The 16,937-nt window shown below is 62.2% G+C and overlaps 3 protein-coding genes and 1 long non-coding RNA gene across 16 annotated transcripts in view; 1 reads left to right on the top strand and 3 right to left on the bottom strand.

Moving 5' to 3' along the window:
- The window catches only part of EXD3 (exonuclease 3'-5' domain containing 3), a 76,477-nt gene extending 69,804 nt beyond the window's left edge, over nucleotides 1-6,673 (bottom strand). For 4 of the 8 annotated variants that reach the window (XM_067742503.1, XM_067742510.1, XM_067742504.1 and 1 more), the window contains exon 1: nucleotides 6,307-6,673. The gene's annotated coding sequence lies outside the window, so the exon portion shown is untranslated. The remainder of the gene's footprint in view (nucleotides 1-6,306) is intronic. The other 4 variants (XM_067742513.1, XM_067742514.1, XM_067742508.1 and 1 more) reach the window with 1 other exon arrangement.
- Nucleotides 6,674-6,964: 291 nt separating this feature from the next.
- On the top strand, nucleotides 6,965-16,900 carry NOXA1 (NADPH oxidase activator 1). 5 transcript variants are annotated; one of them, XM_067742522.1, is made up of 14 exons: nucleotides 6,965-7,155; nucleotides 9,013-9,095; nucleotides 9,967-10,075; nucleotides 11,094-11,228; nucleotides 12,276-12,383; nucleotides 13,319-13,378; nucleotides 13,625-13,668; nucleotides 14,138-14,270; nucleotides 15,398-15,560; nucleotides 15,775-15,833; nucleotides 16,035-16,189; nucleotides 16,330-16,444; nucleotides 16,535-16,649; nucleotides 16,751-16,900. In XM_067742522.1, exons 1-14 carry the CDS (start codon nucleotides 6,979-6,981, stop codon nucleotides 16,837-16,839), a joined length of 1,545 nt encoding a protein of 514 aa, XP_067598623.1. In that variant the 5' UTR covers nucleotides 6,965-6,978; the 3' UTR covers nucleotides 16,840-16,900. The 5 variants fall into 5 exon arrangements, with proteins under 5 accessions (XP_067598623.1, XP_067598622.1, XP_067598626.1 ...); XM_067742521.1 differs by having other exon boundaries at nucleotides 16,316-16,444; XM_067742525.1 differs by lacking the exons at nucleotides 15,398-15,560; nucleotides 15,775-15,833 and having other exon boundaries at nucleotides 16,316-16,444.
- LOC137227172 (uncharacterized) lies at nucleotides 7,749-9,335 on the bottom strand. The gene is made up of 2 exons (XR_010944732.1): nucleotides 9,197-9,335; nucleotides 7,749-9,087 (listed from the first exon to the last, which is right to left on the bottom strand). It is a non-coding gene; the product is annotated as an uncharacterized lncRNA (long non-coding RNA).
- Nucleotides 12,673-16,937, bottom strand: part of NSMF (NMDA receptor synaptonuclear signaling and neuronal migration factor) — a 35,779-nt gene continuing 31,514 nt past the window's right edge. The window contains exon 15 of one of the 2 annotated variants that reach the window (XM_067742530.1): nucleotides 12,673-13,083. In XM_067742530.1, the coding sequence (XP_067598631.1) occupies nucleotides 13,046-13,083 (38 nt within the window). In that variant the 3' untranslated portion in view covers nucleotides 12,673-13,045. The remainder of the gene's footprint in view (nucleotides 13,084-16,937) is intronic. The other variant, XM_067742535.1, reaches the window with a different exon arrangement.

Below are 16,937 nucleotides of genomic sequence, written 5' to 3'. Positions count from 1 at the left end.
GGGGACTTCCCTGGCGGTCCAGTGGTTAGGACTCGTTGCTTTCACTGCCGAGGGCCTGGGATGGATCCTTGGTCAGGGAACTAAGATCCCACAAGCCGCTCGGTGTGGCCAGAACAAAACAAAACAAAAACACAAACACAAAGAACTGGTTTTTGGGTTTGTACCTCCTGATTTAATTATTTAATTAAGCTTTCTCCTTTTTTTTGAGTTATATACATATTTTTTCAGATTCTTTTCTATTACAGGTTATCGTAAGAGACTGAATATAGTTCCCTGTGCTATACAGTAGGGCCTTGTTGGTTATCTATCTTAAATACAGTAGTGTGTATATGTTAATCCGAAACCCCTAATTTATCCCTCCCCCCACCTTCCCCCTTTGGTAAACACAAGCTTGTTTTCTGTGTCTGTGAGTCTGTTTCTGTTTTGTAAGTTCATTTGCATCCTTCAGATTCCACAGATAAGTGAGACCACATGATACTTGCCTTTCTGCCTGACTTACTTCACTTTGCGTGATCATCTCTAGGTCCATCCATGTTGCTGCAAACGGCATGATTTCCTTCCAAGCTTTTCTCTTTATTAACTCCCTCTACTGCCTTTCGTTTCTTGGTTTTGACTTCGGGGGCACGGTTTCCTTCCCCACTGCAGACGAATGCCTTCTGGTTAAACGCAGGCTTCTTGGACCTGCCTTTTGTCGTGACAGCCCAGACGTCCCTCTTCCCTCCGGCCGGCCCTCCTTCCTTGGGAGGTGGAAGCCCCCGGACTGGCCCTCACCCCTGGGGTTTGGGAGCCGCAGTGCTCGCAGGCTCCGGCGATTACTCCACGCGATGAGCTCTCCTTCACAAGCTCTGGTTCTGTATTACAGGCTTGTTGCTGCCGGTCTGCTCGAAGTTTCTAGCGTCTGGCTTCCCCTTGCTCAGGGACAGGCCCCGGCCTGCAGGGTAGCCGGCCCGGGGCAGGACGCCGTGGGCCGTGCGGGGGGCTGCGAGTGGACATTAGCTCAGGGACCAGCAGCACAGTCTCTGGTCTGAAAGCGCAGGGGGTCCCCGTCCGTGAAAGCAGAGACGGGTGCCCAGGTGCTTCCAGGTCCGATGCACCCAGACAGCCAGCCCCCCGTAGGATGCAGCCCTTCGCCACGGGCCCCTACAGGACAGAACTGAAAGTCTCCTGTTTTATTTACATTCTCCTTTCAACTCTGACCCTCCAGGGAGATTCACCTGGAGCCAGCTGCTGTGTGCGTGGCTTCCCTGGAGTGTGGGCTGCCCTGGCTGGAGGGGCCCTGCTCTTGTCCGAAGGCCGCCCTTCCTTGTCATTCGCACTTTTCTTCTTTAAGCCCTCTTGGCGGGGGCGGGGGCGGGGGCAGGGTCCTCGGCAAATGTGTTCACGTTGGCAGCCTGTAAACACCTGAAGCGGTGGGTCTGATGACCCACCCAGTGCCCCGGCTGAGCCCCGGGGAGAAGCGTGATCACCGAGCTCTGAGCTGGGAGGCTCTCCGCGGCCTTGTGCGATGGACACAGCCCGGGGGGACCCAGACCCACACGGCTGGCCTCGACACCAGGCGCCCCTGTCGCATCTGAGCCTGTTTCTATTTCCTGAGGGAAAATCTCACGTGGCGCTTTGTTTTTTCTTGGAAGTGCCCATTGTTTAAAAAGAAGACAAAAACTCTTTGTACTGGGCGAAAACCAGTTCCCAAGTACCCAGCTCCCGCCCATCTGATTGACATCTGTGCCCCAGAACCAACCAGTTACTGAACTCTTCTGGCCACTGAGGCTTGTCCTCACTCAGGACACGCCCCTGTGCCGGCCTCTACTGATTTACGAATCACGGGATCCTACCAATCTCAGCAGCCCCACCCCCACGGAGGAGGATCCTGGGAAGTTCTCACCTGCGGCAGCGGCCAGTGTCCTGACCAAGGCTGGCTTGGGGCTCTCTGGGCCACAGCCGCCCCAGGCACCTCCACAGCTACTGGGGAATAGAGTTTATTTATTTATATTTTTGGCCACGTGGGGTCTTCCTTGTGGCACGCAGGCTTCTCTCTAGTTGTGGCGTGTGGGTTTTCTCTCTCTAATTGTGGTCCGTGGACTCTGTAGTTGTGGCCATACAAGCTCAGTAGTTGTGGTGCACGGGCTCAGTAGTTGTGGCGCACGGGCTTAGTTGCTCCACAGCACGTGGGATCTTAGTTCCCCCACCAGGGCTCGAACCTGTGTCCCCTGTATTGGAAGGCGGATTCTTTACCACTGGACCACCGGGGAAGTCCCCTGGGGAATAGATTTTTAGCTCAGATACAAGGAAGTTTTTCTAAACAACCTCTAAAGTATTGAATTTTAGAGCTGGAAGAATCTTAGCGGTCACTTAATCACTCCAATTTTCAGGCTATCTGTAAAATAGAAAAACTTGTAATTGAAATCTTCTTAAGGATTTTTAAAAACTAAACATTTTATTTTGAGATAACTGTAGATATACATATACTTGTAAGAAATAATAATAGATGTCCCATATACCCATACACATATACCCCAAATCACAACCAGGACCTTGTGTTGCTTCAGTGGAAAACCAGAACGCTGCAGCCCCATGGAGCCCTCCTGTTGCCCTTTCATAGCTGCCCCAAGTCGCTGATCTGATCTCCATTCACATCATTTGTCATTTCAAGCAAGCTGCAGAGATGGAGCCACACAGTCTGGCCTTCCCAGGTCTGTGTTCACTCGGCACACTCCCTGAGATGCACACAAGTTGCTGTGCGTGCCCAGGGCTCACCCTTTTTGCTGAGGGGGCTCCCTCAGTGTGGACGCAGTCTGTTTGACCAGCGCCCCCTGAAGGGCGTCTAGGCTGTTTCCAGTTTTGGGCTATTAGGAGCAGAGCCGCAATAGTAATCCGTGCACACTGGTGGGCACAGAGATGGTACTTTTTTCATCTTTTTATTATGGAAATAGAAAAGTTGAAGAGTAGTGGGCACACAGAACACCCAGAGAGTAATTCAAACAACGGGACCCCGGGTGGTGAGTGCACAGAGGCAGGGCCGGCCAGGCACCGACAGGCGGACGAGCCACAAGGAAGCCACCAGAAACCCTGACAAGTGCTTGGGTGGAACCCTGGTGGGAAGGCCGCCTGGAGCAGGATTCAGAGTAAAAAGCACGATGGGAAAACAGTCAAACAGCTACACACGGTGACCACCTGACCCGGCTCCCAAGAGAATGGAAAACACACGGCCACACAAACACGTGCGCACAAGTGTGATTCGCAAGAGCCAAACACTGGAAGCAAAACCCTAACGCCCACCAGCGGACCAACAGAATCGGTCCATCCACACAACAGCATGTGATTCTGCCTTAAAAGGACTGAAGGACTGACACACGCTACAACGCGAATGATCCTCCAAACCATGCTGCCGAGGGAGCGAAGCCAGACACGGATCAAACGCTTTATGACTCCACTGATATGAACTGTCCAAAAGGGGCAAATCCACAGACTGGACCACCGGTTGCCCGGGGCTGGGGGAGGCGTGACAGGGAGTGACTGCAGTGGGGACGAGCTAGTGGTGATGGCCGCACAACTCTGTCAGTGTGACAAAAACACTGAACCGTACACTTTAAAATGAACTTTACGATATGTGAATCATACCGAAGTTTCTAAAAAGCACCCAGCAAAGGTAACAGAGACGCTGAGTACTGGCAACCCTTTCAAGGAGTCTTGCTGCAAAGGGGAACAAAGAAATGGTGTGGGCGCAGGAGGGGAGTGTTTTGTTCAAGATGCGAAGACAAACACCTGTTTCGAGGGGGGAAATGATACCTAGAGGGAGCACCCCAGGAAGATACGTGGGGATGAGGAGGGGGCAGCGCCAGGCCCAGGGGGGCCCCGCGGGAGCGGGCACGTTCCCAGGGAGGAGGCAGGGACCCCCTTCCAGCTGCCGCTTTTCCTCCGGGAGCCAGGGGGGTCCTGGGCTGGGAGGCAGGATGGGGCAGAGGTGAGGAGAGGATGAGGAAGGAGCTGGGCCGGGGGAGGAGCAAGTGCCCGCACGGGGCCCGCGTGACCCCCCTGAGGCTCACGGTCAAGGGGGACAGAGACCAGTCGGAGGCCAAGCTCCTCCAGCCCCGACAAAGGGACCGGGGCCCAGAGGCCCCCGGTGGGCGGGGCTCGTCAGGGGGAGGGCGTGAGCTGCAAGGACGGACGGGGTGGGGGTGAGGGCTGCAGCGACGGCGAGCCCCAGGTGGGCCGGTGGGAGGGGGCAGCTGAGCTCAGGGACCCTCTGGGGCTGCGAGGGAGGCGGGAATCCTGAGGCTGGACCGGGCAGGGCTGCGGGGAGGCTGGGGGGTGGGAGGTCTGGTCAGAGGAAGGGAGCGTCCACACGGGAATTCGGGGAGGAGGGAGCATGTGTGTGGTGCGGGCCCTGCCCACCTCCAGGCCAGCAGTTTGGGAACCTCAGAGCCCACACTGGTGAGGAAGCAGGGTCCTCGGGGGCACAGCGGCCCAGGACACCTTTTGAGCACTTCTCAAGCATCATGGCAGGCCCTTCTCACAGCAGCCCTGCTGGGTCGTCCTCATCGTCCCTGGTCCTCAGGTAAGGAAGCCTGCACAGGTAAGGCACAGGGAGCTGGCCCAGGGCCACACAGGGAGGAGACTCAGCCATAACTGAGCAGAGTCACAGGCCCAACTGAGGAAGGAGGAGTCCAGCGTCAGAGGCAGTTGGGTCTCTGTGTTACTGCTGGGCTCCGGGCTCTGACATCTCCCGAGACACAAGCCTCCCCTGGACCCTGGAGGGTGCTCTCCTGAGTACGGAAAAGGGCAGAGCCCATCTACGGGAGTGTTTCTAGGGTTGGGTGCTGTGACGGTTAACTTTATGTGTCAACGCGACAAGGCCATGGTGCCCAGATATTTGGTCAAGTACAGTCACATGTTGCTGTGAAAGTATTTTTCAGATGAAATTAACCTTGAAGTCAGTAGACAAAACAACACTGGTAAAGCAGAGACTCTCCACGATGTGCGTGGGCCTTGTCCAATCAGTTGACGGCCTTAAGAGAAAAGACTGAGGTCCCCTGAGGAACAGGGATGTCTGCCTCTAGACTCTTCCCTGGGTCTCCAGCCTGTCACCGCCCGCGCCCACCCCCGGGCTGAGAATTCTGGACTTGCCAGCTCCCACAAGTGCGTGACCTAATTCCTTAAAAAACAATCACTCTCTCTGAAAAAACCTAACACAGGTGCTAAGATCATGGCAGCAAATAAGACATAAATAGGGGTGTCCGTGGGGCGTGTGCTGAGAAGGGAGAGGTCCAGGCACCTGTAGGGGTCCCCCGACTTTAAGGAGCAGCTCCCGGCCTCTCCTGGGGATGGAGCCCCAGGACCCTGTGGGCAGGCACCACCTCACTCCACCTGCAGGGGCACCGTCTCTAGAGGCTTCTTCTTTCTCCGTGAAGGAGGAAGGGGGACCTTCTGGTGTTCACGGTGTGAAACTGAATGAAGGGAATCCTCATTAAAATGGAGTCGGGAAGGCTGGAAGGGGGAGCTCTCACACACCACCACTCATCGTGTCTGCAGACCCCAAACAGGCAGACATGTACCTCACATGGACCCAGAGGAAAAGGCAGGTTTTCTCCCCGCCGGCAGCAGCCCAGCCAATGGGAAGCGTCGCCACCCTGAACCCCGTTTCCTCCAATGGGCTCTCCCTGCAAGCGGCCCCTCCCAACTTCCTCCTTTTTCTCTGTCAAGTAACATTCCTCTCCTTTATTAGCTGGTCTTGCCTATAGTTTTCGCTGTAGCCCTCTTGTCCTGAGTTGCAATTCTCTGCTGTTCCTGAATAAACCCATTTTGCTGATAAAATAACTGGCTGTTTTATCTTTAATGTCAACCAGAGACTTGGGGGGGGGGCGGGGTACACAGGGGCTCTATGCTTGGCGTCCAGGGTCTCCCGGGCCGCACCACGTGGGGCCCACCTGCCCACACAGGGGCAGCGCCAGCCACGGGAGGTGGGGGCTGGACCAGTCCTGCCGGCTGAGGGAACGACGGAGAGTGGAAGGGTCTCCCTGGGCGGAAGGACGCCCTGACAGACGTCCCCAGAGGGTCGCTGGGGAGGACCACGACTTGCTTCCTCACGTGAGCCTCGGGCCTACCCTCCGGCTCCGACCCAGGGTCCTAGACTGGCTGTGCCCAGCCAGGGTGACCCACCCCCGGAGCCCTCCCAGCTGTGCCCATGCCCAGCACCGGCCGAGGGCGCGGGAGGCCCCAGGGGCACCAACTGTGGCCAGTGCACGGCCCAGGACGTGCTCCACAGCCCCCGCCCCTCGCACGCTCGGCCCGCGCCCCGGGGTCGCTTACCTGAGTCGGCGGGGTCCTCCCGGAACCTTGGCCCGGCCGCGGCCACGGCGTCAGCAGCGGGCCCGGACGGCTTTCCCCAGCGCACCAAGGCCGACGAGGCCTGGCGAGCTGTGGGCGGCGGGCCGGGAAGCGCGAGCAGGAGGACCTCCAGGCGGAAGTCCAGAGGGGCGGGGTTGACTCGGGGGGAGGAGCCGGGCCTCTGTTTGGGGGCGCGGTTAGTCCGGAGGGGCGGGGCTGGGTCCGGGGAGGAGCCGGGAGGCAGGCTAGGGTCTTGGTCAGGCCGGTGGGGCGGGGCCGGCTTGGGAGAGCCTCCAGGCCGCCGTTTGGGGGCGTGGTCAGTCCGGGGGCGGGGCTGACGGGGTGGGGCCGCTCTGCCGCCAGGGGGCGCCGTGGGCCTCAGGAGGCCTGGCCCACCTGGCGCTCCCCGGCCCGCCCCGCCCCTCACCGAGTACCTGGCGCCCGTGTCGGTCCCCGACCCTTCCGTCCTCCTCAGAGGGCCCCCGTAGCCCCACGCCGGTCTCCGGATCCCGGGGCCCCTGCTCCGCGGTCCTCGGTCCCCAGCCACCCCACCGGACCCGTGACGGGACCCCCAACGCCGCCGGCCGCGCCCGCTGCGCCCCGGCCAGGAATCTCCGACTTCCGCCGTGGGGCCGGGCTGGTGTTCACGTCGTCATGCCCTCGCTCGGGGACCTGGTGCGCGACTGGCACCGGGGCGCGCAGGCCGTGGCGCGTGGGGACTGGGACTACGCCCTGCGCCTCTTCTCGAGCGTCCCGGAGCCGCCCGCCAGGATGAGCTTCAACGTGGGCTGCGTGCACCTGCTAGCCGGGGACCCGGAAGCCGCGCTGCGGGTGAGCCAGGGGCCCGACAGCCTGCGCCCCCGGGGTTGGTCGCAGAGACCCCACCCCAGGGGGACGCTGCCCTCTGGCCCTGGGGGGGTCGATGAGGGGTGGGATAAAGTCCCAGCTGCAGGGATGAGCCCAGGACCCCTGCCCTTCCTCCCTGATGGCCACCTGAGGATGTCTCCCCAGGTCCGCCTCAGTGAACACCTAAGCAGGGGAGGCCTGTGTGGGCAGGGGACCCCAGCGGAGCTGAGTCAGGGCCGGGATGGGGGTGCAGGGCTCTGGCACTGCCTCCACTGTGTGGTGACCATGTGCCAGGCTCTGCAGTTTTGGGGAACGGCCGGGATGAACACTGGCTCAGGTGCTCTTGGCCGAGGTGCTAACATACCTGCAAACAGGCTCGAAGCTGGATGGGGCTGGGAAGGGGCACCCAGGGTGTAGGGTTTGGGCTGGGCCTTCTGCAGACACCTGTGGTGATGGCCAGGAGGTAAGGTCTCTGGTTGCTGCCCAAACCCCAGATCTGAGCGCTCACCTGTCTCCCACCCACTCCCCAAAGCAGAACCAAGAGCTGGGGGTACACATGGGCGCACACACACACGTGCCTCCGCCGAGGGGCCGGCAAGTCCACTCTCCACCCTTCAAGCCCCCAGGTTTATTACGGTGGTGCACGTTTCACGGGTGACAACAGAAAGCCAGCAGCACACCGAATCCCCCTTGGAAAGAGACGGGCTCCCGCGTTGTTCAGGCCATCAGTGACAGCTGCCGAAAACGTGTTCAAGGGACCTACCCTGTCATTCTTCACATCTGTGTATGAATCTACAGTTATCTCAGCAGCAATGTCAGTGTTAAAATGTTATCCAACAAGGGGGGTGCAATCACTGGACACCAGTGTGAGGCCAATCCAGTCACCACTTCCTCTAAACTGTGATTTAACCAGAGGGAGGGGACAGAAGTTCTGCGCAGAGGGGTGTGAGTGTTAAATTCGCCTCCACCCTAACCGCAGACGGAGTAGCAGAGGCATGTGTTTTGGAAATTTTTTTGAAAGCAGATGGAACGGCTACAATTAATAAAACTGGTTGTCTCCGAGGACCTGGACAGGGTGAGAAGGGTGAGGCTGGGAATGCAATCTGTTGCCCTACGGAAGCTTCGATTCGCTGCTCTGTGTGGCAGGACAACAGACGGGCTTCCCTAGAGCTGAGTGGCCACGTCAGTACTGTGTGCGGACCTTCAACCTCGGGTCAAACTCACTTCAACAAGCCCCCCACTTGGCCATGACACCGATCCAGTTGCCTGGATTTAACTTGATAGCTGCTGTATGCCCCCCTCTTGCTTGTGTTTAACTGGTGGCTGCTGTCCTCCTTAGGAACAGATGATGTCATCTCTGAGTCTAGTTTCGGGAAGAGCTGTGTTTTACACATATGTTAAGACTTCAGCGTTTTTGCTCTTTCTGATTCTAATAGATGAGAAGTGCGTCAATTTGTACGAAGTACCAAAACTAGGATTTAAAAAAGACAAAAACCTTGCATAACTTTCCCCCCCTCGAAGGTAACTATTATTAATGCGATGGAGTGTTTCCTTGTCCTCATGGTAAACAGGTTGGTTTGTGCTGCCACCGAACTGCCCTTGAGTGCATCGCAGGGCACCTTGGGAGCCCAGGCGGCTTTGGGTTGTGGCTGTGACGCGTGCGCCCAGCCTCAGACCCAGAGGCCCCCTGGGTGGGCGCGGGAGACCTTCTCCTGCAGGTGGCCATGATGGGGGCCAACACGATTCCTTGATCCATTGCTGGGCATCCGCCTGGACCGCATCTGTGACACAGGAGTGACGGGGTTACAGACCTGGGTGTTCCATGGGCATTTTTGTCCCCAGGCATTTGACCAGGCAGTGACCAAGGATGCCTGCATGGCTGTCGGCTTCTTCCAGCGAGGAGTGGCCAACTTCCAGCTGCGGAGGTGAGCACAGAAGTGCCCTGTTATTTCTCTGATGGCCCTTTGGCTCTGCAGAGCCCTTTCCTGTGTTCCTCTCTGCCCACGGGTCATCTCCTCTTACTCACCCTTCCTGGGCGGCCCCAGGGGAGCCCAGGAACAGGATGCTGTGGTCGTGTGGCGGCAGAAGCAGCGTAGGGCCACACCTTGACCCATGGCTCTTTACGGGGTTCAGGGGATCACAGAGTGCTTGTGCCAGCTTCCCCTCCTTTGCTCCTACATCCCTGCTGTAGCCGGGACAGCGCGATTATACCCGTTCTGCCCACGTGGAAACCGAGGGCAGGGCTGGAGGAGTGGTGCGTCCCAGGACATGGAAGTGATGGGGGTCCTCTCTAGCCACCCGGCCCTCGGCGCCCGGCCCTTCCCAGAGAAGAGATCCGGGCTGCAGGACGGGCCCGGCCCCCACAGGAGGTCCCACTGGGGGCAGGTGGGCTCTGGGGGAGACCTCCTCTTCTCATCGACCCAGGAGCCTTCCTGGGGGCGATGGGGATTCTGGTGGGGGCTGGGGAGCTTCCAGCGGGGCTCTGCATGGGGAGGCCCGTGGGGTGGGGCCCGAGAAGCAGGCAGGACACTCCCAGGGCACTCTGCACACCAAGGTTTGGGAGAGGGTCTGGGGTACGCTCCCCTCGCAGGGGAGCGAGGCGCCCAGAGGACAGAGCTGGAGCCCCACATGCTGCTCAGCCCGTCTGTGTGTGGACCCCCTGTGTTGAGACCTGGGTGACCACCACGGCCTCCACCACTGCAGCAGGAGCTGGGGCAACGTGGGGCTGGGCGAAGCTCCGCCCCCTGCCCTCTGGCAGCTGAGGGCCTCCACGCCAGGCTCCCCTGCCGCCCACAGGTTCCGGGAGGCCCTGTCCGACTTCCAGCGGACCCTGGCACAGCTGAGGGGCAACGCCGCCATCGACTACACCCAGCTGGGCCTGCGGTTCAAGCTGCAGGCCTGGGAGGTGGGCGTGCGGGGAGCGGGACGCGGCTGGGCGCTGGGGGTGCTGTCTGTGGGCAGGCGGCCCAGGTGGTCCTTCTAGGCCGCTCGTCCTGAAGACCCCATCCTCCGGGTCCCGCTGTCTTGTCACTGTCACAGCTGGGGCCGTGTTGACTCAGGTGCTCCCTCTGGCCAGAAGGGCCCCCAAATCCCACCGGGGGGTGCAGGGGAGGGTCAGAGGTCAGCAAGAGGTGACAGTCTGGGCGGGGGCTGGGCCGAAGCAGGCCTGGCTGTGGGCCCCTGGCATCCCCGCCCTGGGGTTCTCGCTTGGCGCCGTTCCTGGCCTCCTGGGGCGGGGTGGGCACTGATGGAGGGGCTTAGGAGGAGCGCCCATGCGCTCCCAGAAACGTGCTGCCTCGGAGCCCCTGGGAACCAGCCGTGTCCCAGTAAGCCAGCCGCGGGGGACGTCCCGCCGGGGTGGCCCCGGCCCAGGGCACCGTGTGCCAGGCGGGCTGTGGGAGTCGGCCGGCCGTGACCCCAGCAGGCCATGTGACAGCAGCTCTGGGAGCACCGTGTCCCCGCGGAGTGCGGGGACAGAGGCTGCCGCGGGTGAGCGATACGCACCCTCCGCCCTCGCCCTCGTGGCCACTTGCTGCTGTTTCCCAGCACATCCAGCCCAAAACGTCCTTCCACACGGGGGGAGGGGCGGGCGGAGAGAGGCCTTCCTCAGACAGCACCCCAGACTCCTGGGGGCTCAGTAAGCAGGGCAGCACGGGGAGGAGGGGGTCAGGCCAAATGCAGGACGGGGCTGCGAAGGCCGAGAGGCTGCTTCCAGAGATGGGAGGTCCGCCTGACATTCAGAGCAGAGAAGCAGAGAGGGCTGATCCGCTCCGGCTGGGGGTCTGTGGAATGAGGCCTGCGGGGCAGAGCCGGCCCCGGGGCAGAGCCAGGTGTGGGACCAGGCGGTGGGGCTGGGGGCAGAGCTGGTGGGGGTGGGGCTGGGGGGCGTCCTGGGCCTGCCGTCACCCCCGCCTCACTCTCAGGTGCTCTTCAGCGTGGCTGCAGTGCAGAGCCAGCTGGGGCTCTGGGCGGAGGCCACCCACAGCCTAGAGGAAGCCATCTCCAAGGGGCCGGAAGGGGCCCGCGATGACCTGGACATCGCCCTGGGCCAAGTGCAGGTGAGGGGCAGGTGAGGGGGCAGGTGAGGGGCAGGTGGGAGGTAGGTGAGGGGGCAGGTGAGGGGCAGGTGAGGGGGCAGGTGAGGGGGCAGGTGAGGGGTAGGTGAGGGAGTAGGTGAGGGGCAGGTGCGGGGCAGGTGAGGGGAGGTGAGGGGGCAGGTGAGGGGCAGGTGAGGGGGCAGGTGAGGGGAGGTGAGGGGGCAGGTGAGGGGGAAGGTGAGGGGGCAGGTGAGGGGGCAGGTGGGAGGTAGGTGAGGGGGCAGGTGAGGGGAGGTGAGGGGGCAGGTGAGGGAGAAGGTGAGGGGAGGTGAGGGGGCAGGTGGGGGGAGGTGAGGGGCAGGTGGGAGGTAGGTGAGGGGCAGGTGGGGGGAGGTGAGGGGGCAGGTGAGGGGAGGTGAGGAGAGGTGAGGGGGCAGGTGGGGGGCAGGTGAGAGGTGAGGGGGCAGGTGAGGGGCAGGTGCAGGGCAGGTGGGGGGCAGGTGAGGGGAGGTGAGGGGGCAGGTGGGGGGCAGATGAGGGGAAGTGAGGGGGCAGGTGAGGGGGCAGGCGGGGGGCAGGTGAGGGGGCAGGGGAGGGGAGGGGAGGGGGCAGGTGGGCAGGTGAGGGGCAGGTGAGGGGAGGTGAGGGGGTAGGTGAGGGGCATGTGAGGGGGCAGGTGGGGGGCAGGTGAGGGGCAAGTGGGGGGAAGGTGAGGGCAGGTGAGGGGGAAGGTGGGGGGCAGGTGAGGGGATGTGAGGGGGCAGGTGGGGGGCAGGTGAGGGGCAGGTGAGGGCAGGTGAGCAGAGCCAGACTCCTAAGCTGACTCAGGTGGCTTGCCCAGCCCGTAGCCTGCAGTTTGGGGCTCACATCTGTCTGGCCCCCAAGACTGACTATATGAGCTGAAGAAACTTCTGGAGGGAGGCAGCCTATGTGCCCAGGTGTGGGCTGGACTTCCCATGGGCTATGGGAAGTAGGTGACAGGGCCAAGCCGTCCCTTCTGCTTTGAGGCTCCTGCAGCCTCAGGCCTGGCCCAGTGCTCAGGTCTGCATTGTCTGGACCCCCCTCCAGAAACAGGCCCCCCTGCAGCCTCGGCAGGTCCCCAGGGGTGAGGTCTTCCGGCCGCACAGGCGGCACCTGGAGCACCTGGAGCCCGTGGATTTCTTGGGCAAGGCCAAGGTAAGGGAGGGGTAGCTTCTCGCTTCTCAGGCCCCAGGGGCTCAGGGGCCAGCAGCACCCAGCAGGCCGCAGAGCGGCAGGCAGCCAGGCCCCTGCTGAGCTCACACCGTGTCCCGAGCTTCCAGGCTGAGTTCACAGGGACACCCGGGGTCATCAAGGCCTTGGTGGGTGGACAGAGGACACAAGGCTCCTGGGGCGGGCAGCAGTGTTTCCAAATGGGGCTCACAGATCTGGGTCTTGGAACCTGGCAGTGGAGCCCACCAGAAGCTGCTGAGGACCCCCAAGGTGGTGCCGACCCTGCCTACCTCCGCCTTCGACTCGCTCTTCTGGACTCAGCATCTCCTGAGTTTTGTGTTTCTGTGTCCTCCCTGCATCTCTGCCTCAGAGAGCAAGACCCTGGGGAGGCCCGAGGCAGGCTGGCCTGGGCCACCTCTGCCCACCCTGGGTCAGGGCAGGGCAGCAAAGTCACAGGATGACGGGGAGCAACTCGCCCCAAAGTCGGGAAAGGAGGTTCCCTGTGCACAAAGGAAGATGCACTCTGCTTTCCAGCTGGTGGCCCTCAGCCAGGCCTGACACCCCCCCCCGGTCACCCGAGGGCTAGGTGTCGTGCATCTTTGCTGGAGGGCTGCGTGGAGGAGGGGGCTCTGAGCTGCATTAATCCATCAACTTGGAGTCCTGTTATCACAGGAGATGACTGCTTCTAAGAAACAAGAATATTTTAAAGGTTGTACGAAAAATAAGTTAAAATGATCAGCACAGATGTTTTCCTTCTTCAAACATATTTTTCCCACCTCCCTGCCCCCACCACGTGGTCCAACGTCTTTGGGCCAGGCTTGGGCAGCACCCCCCGTGCAGATGGGCGACTTCGGGGTTCAGAATGGGCAGCGAGGGCTGGGCACCCCTGACTCGGCCGGCCCCTTGCTGTCCCTCCGCAGGTGGTGGCCTCCGCCATCCCTGACGGCCCGCACGAGGACGCCCGGCCTCAGCAGCCACAGGTGGGTGGGCAGCCTTCCGGCCACCTGACTTCTCCTCTGACGTTTTGCAGGTGGGGCCTTCCAGACCCATTACTCTTAAGGATGCCTTAAACCCTCCCCGCGGGCTTCTCAATGTCCTTCTGATCTAAACGTGGGGGGCGTCCCATCCCGGGAGAGAGCCAGTGAAAACTGTGCAGCCTTGCCCCCCAGCCCCCGACGCTCCGTGGGGTCTGCATCCTGAGGAGGGGGGTCACTGTGTGCCCACAGGCTCTCTACGCACGTGGTGAAGCCAGGCCTGGGGCTGCCGAACGGTAGGAAGGGGCCGTGGTCCCCCACTCTTCTTCCCCTGTCGGCAGAGCCCCTTTGCAGGCCCAGTGTGGCCACTCCGGGCCAGGGACCAGGTGGCTGTGTCCCCTTTCTGGACCGGCTGGAGCCCTGGTGCAGGGCGAGGGGTCCCGCCTTGCTCAGCCCTCCCTGTGCCCCCGTTTGTCCTGAGCCTGTTCTGCTCCTGGGGAAAGAGCCTGCCTGCCCCTCACTGAAGCTCTGCTCAGGCCTGGGGGTGGGCACCAGAGGCACCAGGGTGGGGTGCAGACTGGGCTGCAGGCCGACGGGAGCAGCCCTGCCGGCCCCACCAGATGCAGCCTCACAGGTGGTGGTCCGACTGGGGTGCTGTTTGTTTCCAGCTCAGGGCTCTCCTAGGCCCACCTTTCATGGAGGACCTCGACCTCTGTGCTGGCTGGGTGAGGCCTGAGAACGAGGACCCCTCCCCCTTCCCTCCAGGGCCCGTGACACAGGCCCCTCCAGACCTGGTACCCGCTGTGGCCCCAGGACGCCCCTCGATGTGGAGACGGAGGTCAGCTCTGGCCAGGCTGAGCGGGCTGACCATGGCACACTGGTCACCAGTGATGAGCAGGTGGGTGAGCGCGGGCAGGGCAGGCAGGGGCCGTAGTATTTGGAGGGCCCCGCCCCAGGCTGAGCTTCGGGCCCAGCCACAGCTGGGCCCTGCAAGGGCCTCAGGGCAGGGCAGGTGGCCTCATCACCTGCTGGGGGATAGAGACTTGGCTTCCTCAGGCAGGCCAGGGCCTTGGCGGGAGCCAGCCACAGTGACCAGACGCCGTGGGTCAGGGACACACTGCTGCTCACATGTGCGCAGACAGGAGCCTGGGTGTCTGCTCCCACCCTGGGCCCGGCAGAGGCCTGCAGCCCGTGCGCCATAGCCATGAGGCTCCCACCCCTCAGCTGGGGCCCCCGGCCTTCCTTCTTGGACATGGGACTCCCCGAGATGCCCCAGGCACTGGGTGAGGCCGAGGAAGGGAGGGGCACAGGGTTCTCCTGGGCAGATGTGCCGGGCAGGTGTGCCGGGAGGCCGCCCAGCACAGAGAAGGTGGTTAAATTTCACATTCAGTTTATCAAAGGACTCAGTTTAAAACGAGACGGTCACTTCACTTCCTCTTTCACTGAAGTCCAGCTAACTCGGTGGACAGTTGGTGCCCTTGAAAGCCATCCATCACAGCTGTGCTTGATGAAACCCCGTGGCCCTGAGTTCACATACTGGGCGTTCGAGCACTTGACCCTCCTGACAGTGGGCAACAGCTTCCTAATTGCTTTAAACAGCTGACAAGTCTGATAAGAATCTAAACACTCCGTTTACAAACTTAGTCCAACTTTCAGATCCCACCTGAAATCAGCATCTGAGTCAGCTGGTCGGTGTGGCCAGGACTGGGGCCCTCTGGGGTTTCTGCCGCCCCTCAGCACACCCACTGCTTAGGGTCCCAACAAGGGTGAAGTCCAGCGGGTTCCTGGCTTCGGTCCCCAGCCCCCAGGGTCACCGGGAACCCCAGCTGGAGCTGCCGCCTCCTGGTGGGCCAGGGGAAGACGGATTGGCGCCCACAGTGCAAGGTGGCCTGTCTGTAGTCTCCAGGCCTATAGGGACCTGGTTCATGCCCCGGATTCACCTCCAACGCCGTTAGATTTGTGGCTTCCTGCCTGGCCAGGCTGTCTTGCAGGCCATGCCCCTCACCACTGGCTCTGCTTGGACAGTGTCTGGGCACCGCCCCCGACGAGCTCCAGGCCCAGGGAAAGCTACCTCCACCCTCAGGGCCCCACCCCGGCCTCAACCCCACCCCGGCCCGGCAGAGCCCCAGCCTGCGGCTTCCCTTGCAGAAGCCTCACGTGGAGCAAGTTGGCCAGTGGGTCCCTCCAGGTGAGGCGCCCTGAGCAGCTGGTAGTGGGAGGGCACTTTGTGGAGGGAGCCCCAGGCAGGTATCTGGGCGGGGCTGGGAGCAGCCTCTTTGTCCTCCAGGGAGGAAGCTGGTGGGCTTGGGGCTCCCGGTGGTGTCAGCATCTCCTCTACTCCAACACGTTCTACTCTGGGGGTCGGTAGCCACCGGAGTCCCTGACTCCTCCCCGCTCCGCAGGGCTGCTGGTGGCTGGGGGGCTGGGCCCTGGCTCCTCTGAGGATCCTGCAGGCGCTGGGGTAAGAGGCACTGGCTCTCATAAGGGATGAAGGGCTCCAAGGCCAGACCCCATCCTCCGAATGCCTCTAGGGACCCCAGCTAAAGAAGCCTCACGAGTCCAGAGCCCCAGCCCCTCCCACCCTCCCGGTCCCTGCCCTGCCCCCTGGCCTGAAGCCCACCCTGGCAGTCCTGGGCACACAGATCTGGGGCCTTGGACCCAGGGTGTGGCTGCAGGGGGCCCCGAGCCCTTGGTGACCTTCACAGTGCAGTGCACCTTCACCCTGGCCCTGAGGGCCCCAAGAGGAGCTGACCTGTCCAGCCTGCGGGCCCTGATGAGCCAGGCCCTCCCTCCCCAGGCCCAGAGTGGGCAGCTCAGGTGAGCTGGAAAGCCGGGTGGGAGGGCTCCAAGCTGGGCACCTATTAGTCCCGGCCCTGGGAGAGGCTTTTGAGGTCAGAGGTCAGCACCCTCCCTAAAGCCCTTGCCCGCGCTGCCCACTCTGAGGCATCTCTTTGCAGTTACCGAGACCCTAGTGACAGCAGGGGCTGGGTGCCCCTCACCGGGGAGGAGGCACTGCAGAGGGCCTGGCGGGGCGCGGCTGCCGGCTCTGGGGAGCTGCGGCTACGGTGCCAGGTGAGCCGGGGCGGGAGGCGGCCCGGGGCGGGGATGTCCAGCCCTTCTCTCCGTGCCGAGCTTACCCTACAGCCCTCCCCGCTGCCGCAGGGAGTGGGCGGCCGGCCTGTCCTCTACCAGGTGGTGGCCCGGCACGGCTACTCCGCCCAGGGGCCCGAGGACCTGGCCCTGCAGCCCGGAGACACGGTGGACGTCTTGTGCGAAGGTAGAGCTGGCACTGCCCCCGCCCCCCATCGCCCTGCCGGGGCCCCGGGGCAGACGCGGTGTCTGCGAGCAGATGTGGTGATGCCCTGACGCCCCCTGCAGTGGACCAGGCGTGGCTGGAGGGCCACTGTGACGGCCGCGTCGGGATTTTCCCCAAGTGCTTCGTGGTCCCGGCCGGCCGGCGCACATGAGGAGCTTGGCGCTAAGGAGTCCGTGGCAAGGAGGGTTTAATAAAGGCGATCTGCCCCCCAAGGTGTGGTCCGTCTTCTGGGCTTGGCCACTGAGGGGA

This window comes from Pseudorca crassidens, chromosome 7 (assembly GCF_039906515.1).
Source record: "Pseudorca crassidens isolate mPseCra1 chromosome 7, mPseCra1.hap1, whole genome shotgun sequence".
Lineage (NCBI taxonomy): Eukaryota > Metazoa > Chordata > Mammalia > Artiodactyla > Delphinidae > Pseudorca > Pseudorca crassidens.
The sequence above is the reverse complement of the archived record's forward strand: the minus strand, read 5'-3'. Positions and strand labels throughout refer to the sequence as shown.

Bases quoted from the DNA above. Each gene is read 5' to 3' on its own strand.
- NOXA1 (XM_067742521.1), top strand. From the start codon at position 6,979: ATGCCCTCGCTCGGGGACCTGGTGCGCGACTGGCACCGGGGCGCGCAG. The intron at 10,076-11,093 runs GTGGGCGTGCGG...CCTCACTCTCAG, and splicing joins TCAAGCTGCAGGCCTGGGAG to GTGCTCTTCAGCGTGGCTGC. The intron at 16,650-16,750 runs GTAGAGCTGGCA...CGCCCCCTGCAG, and splicing joins GGTGGACGTCTTGTGCGAAG to TGGACCAGGCGTGGCTGGAG.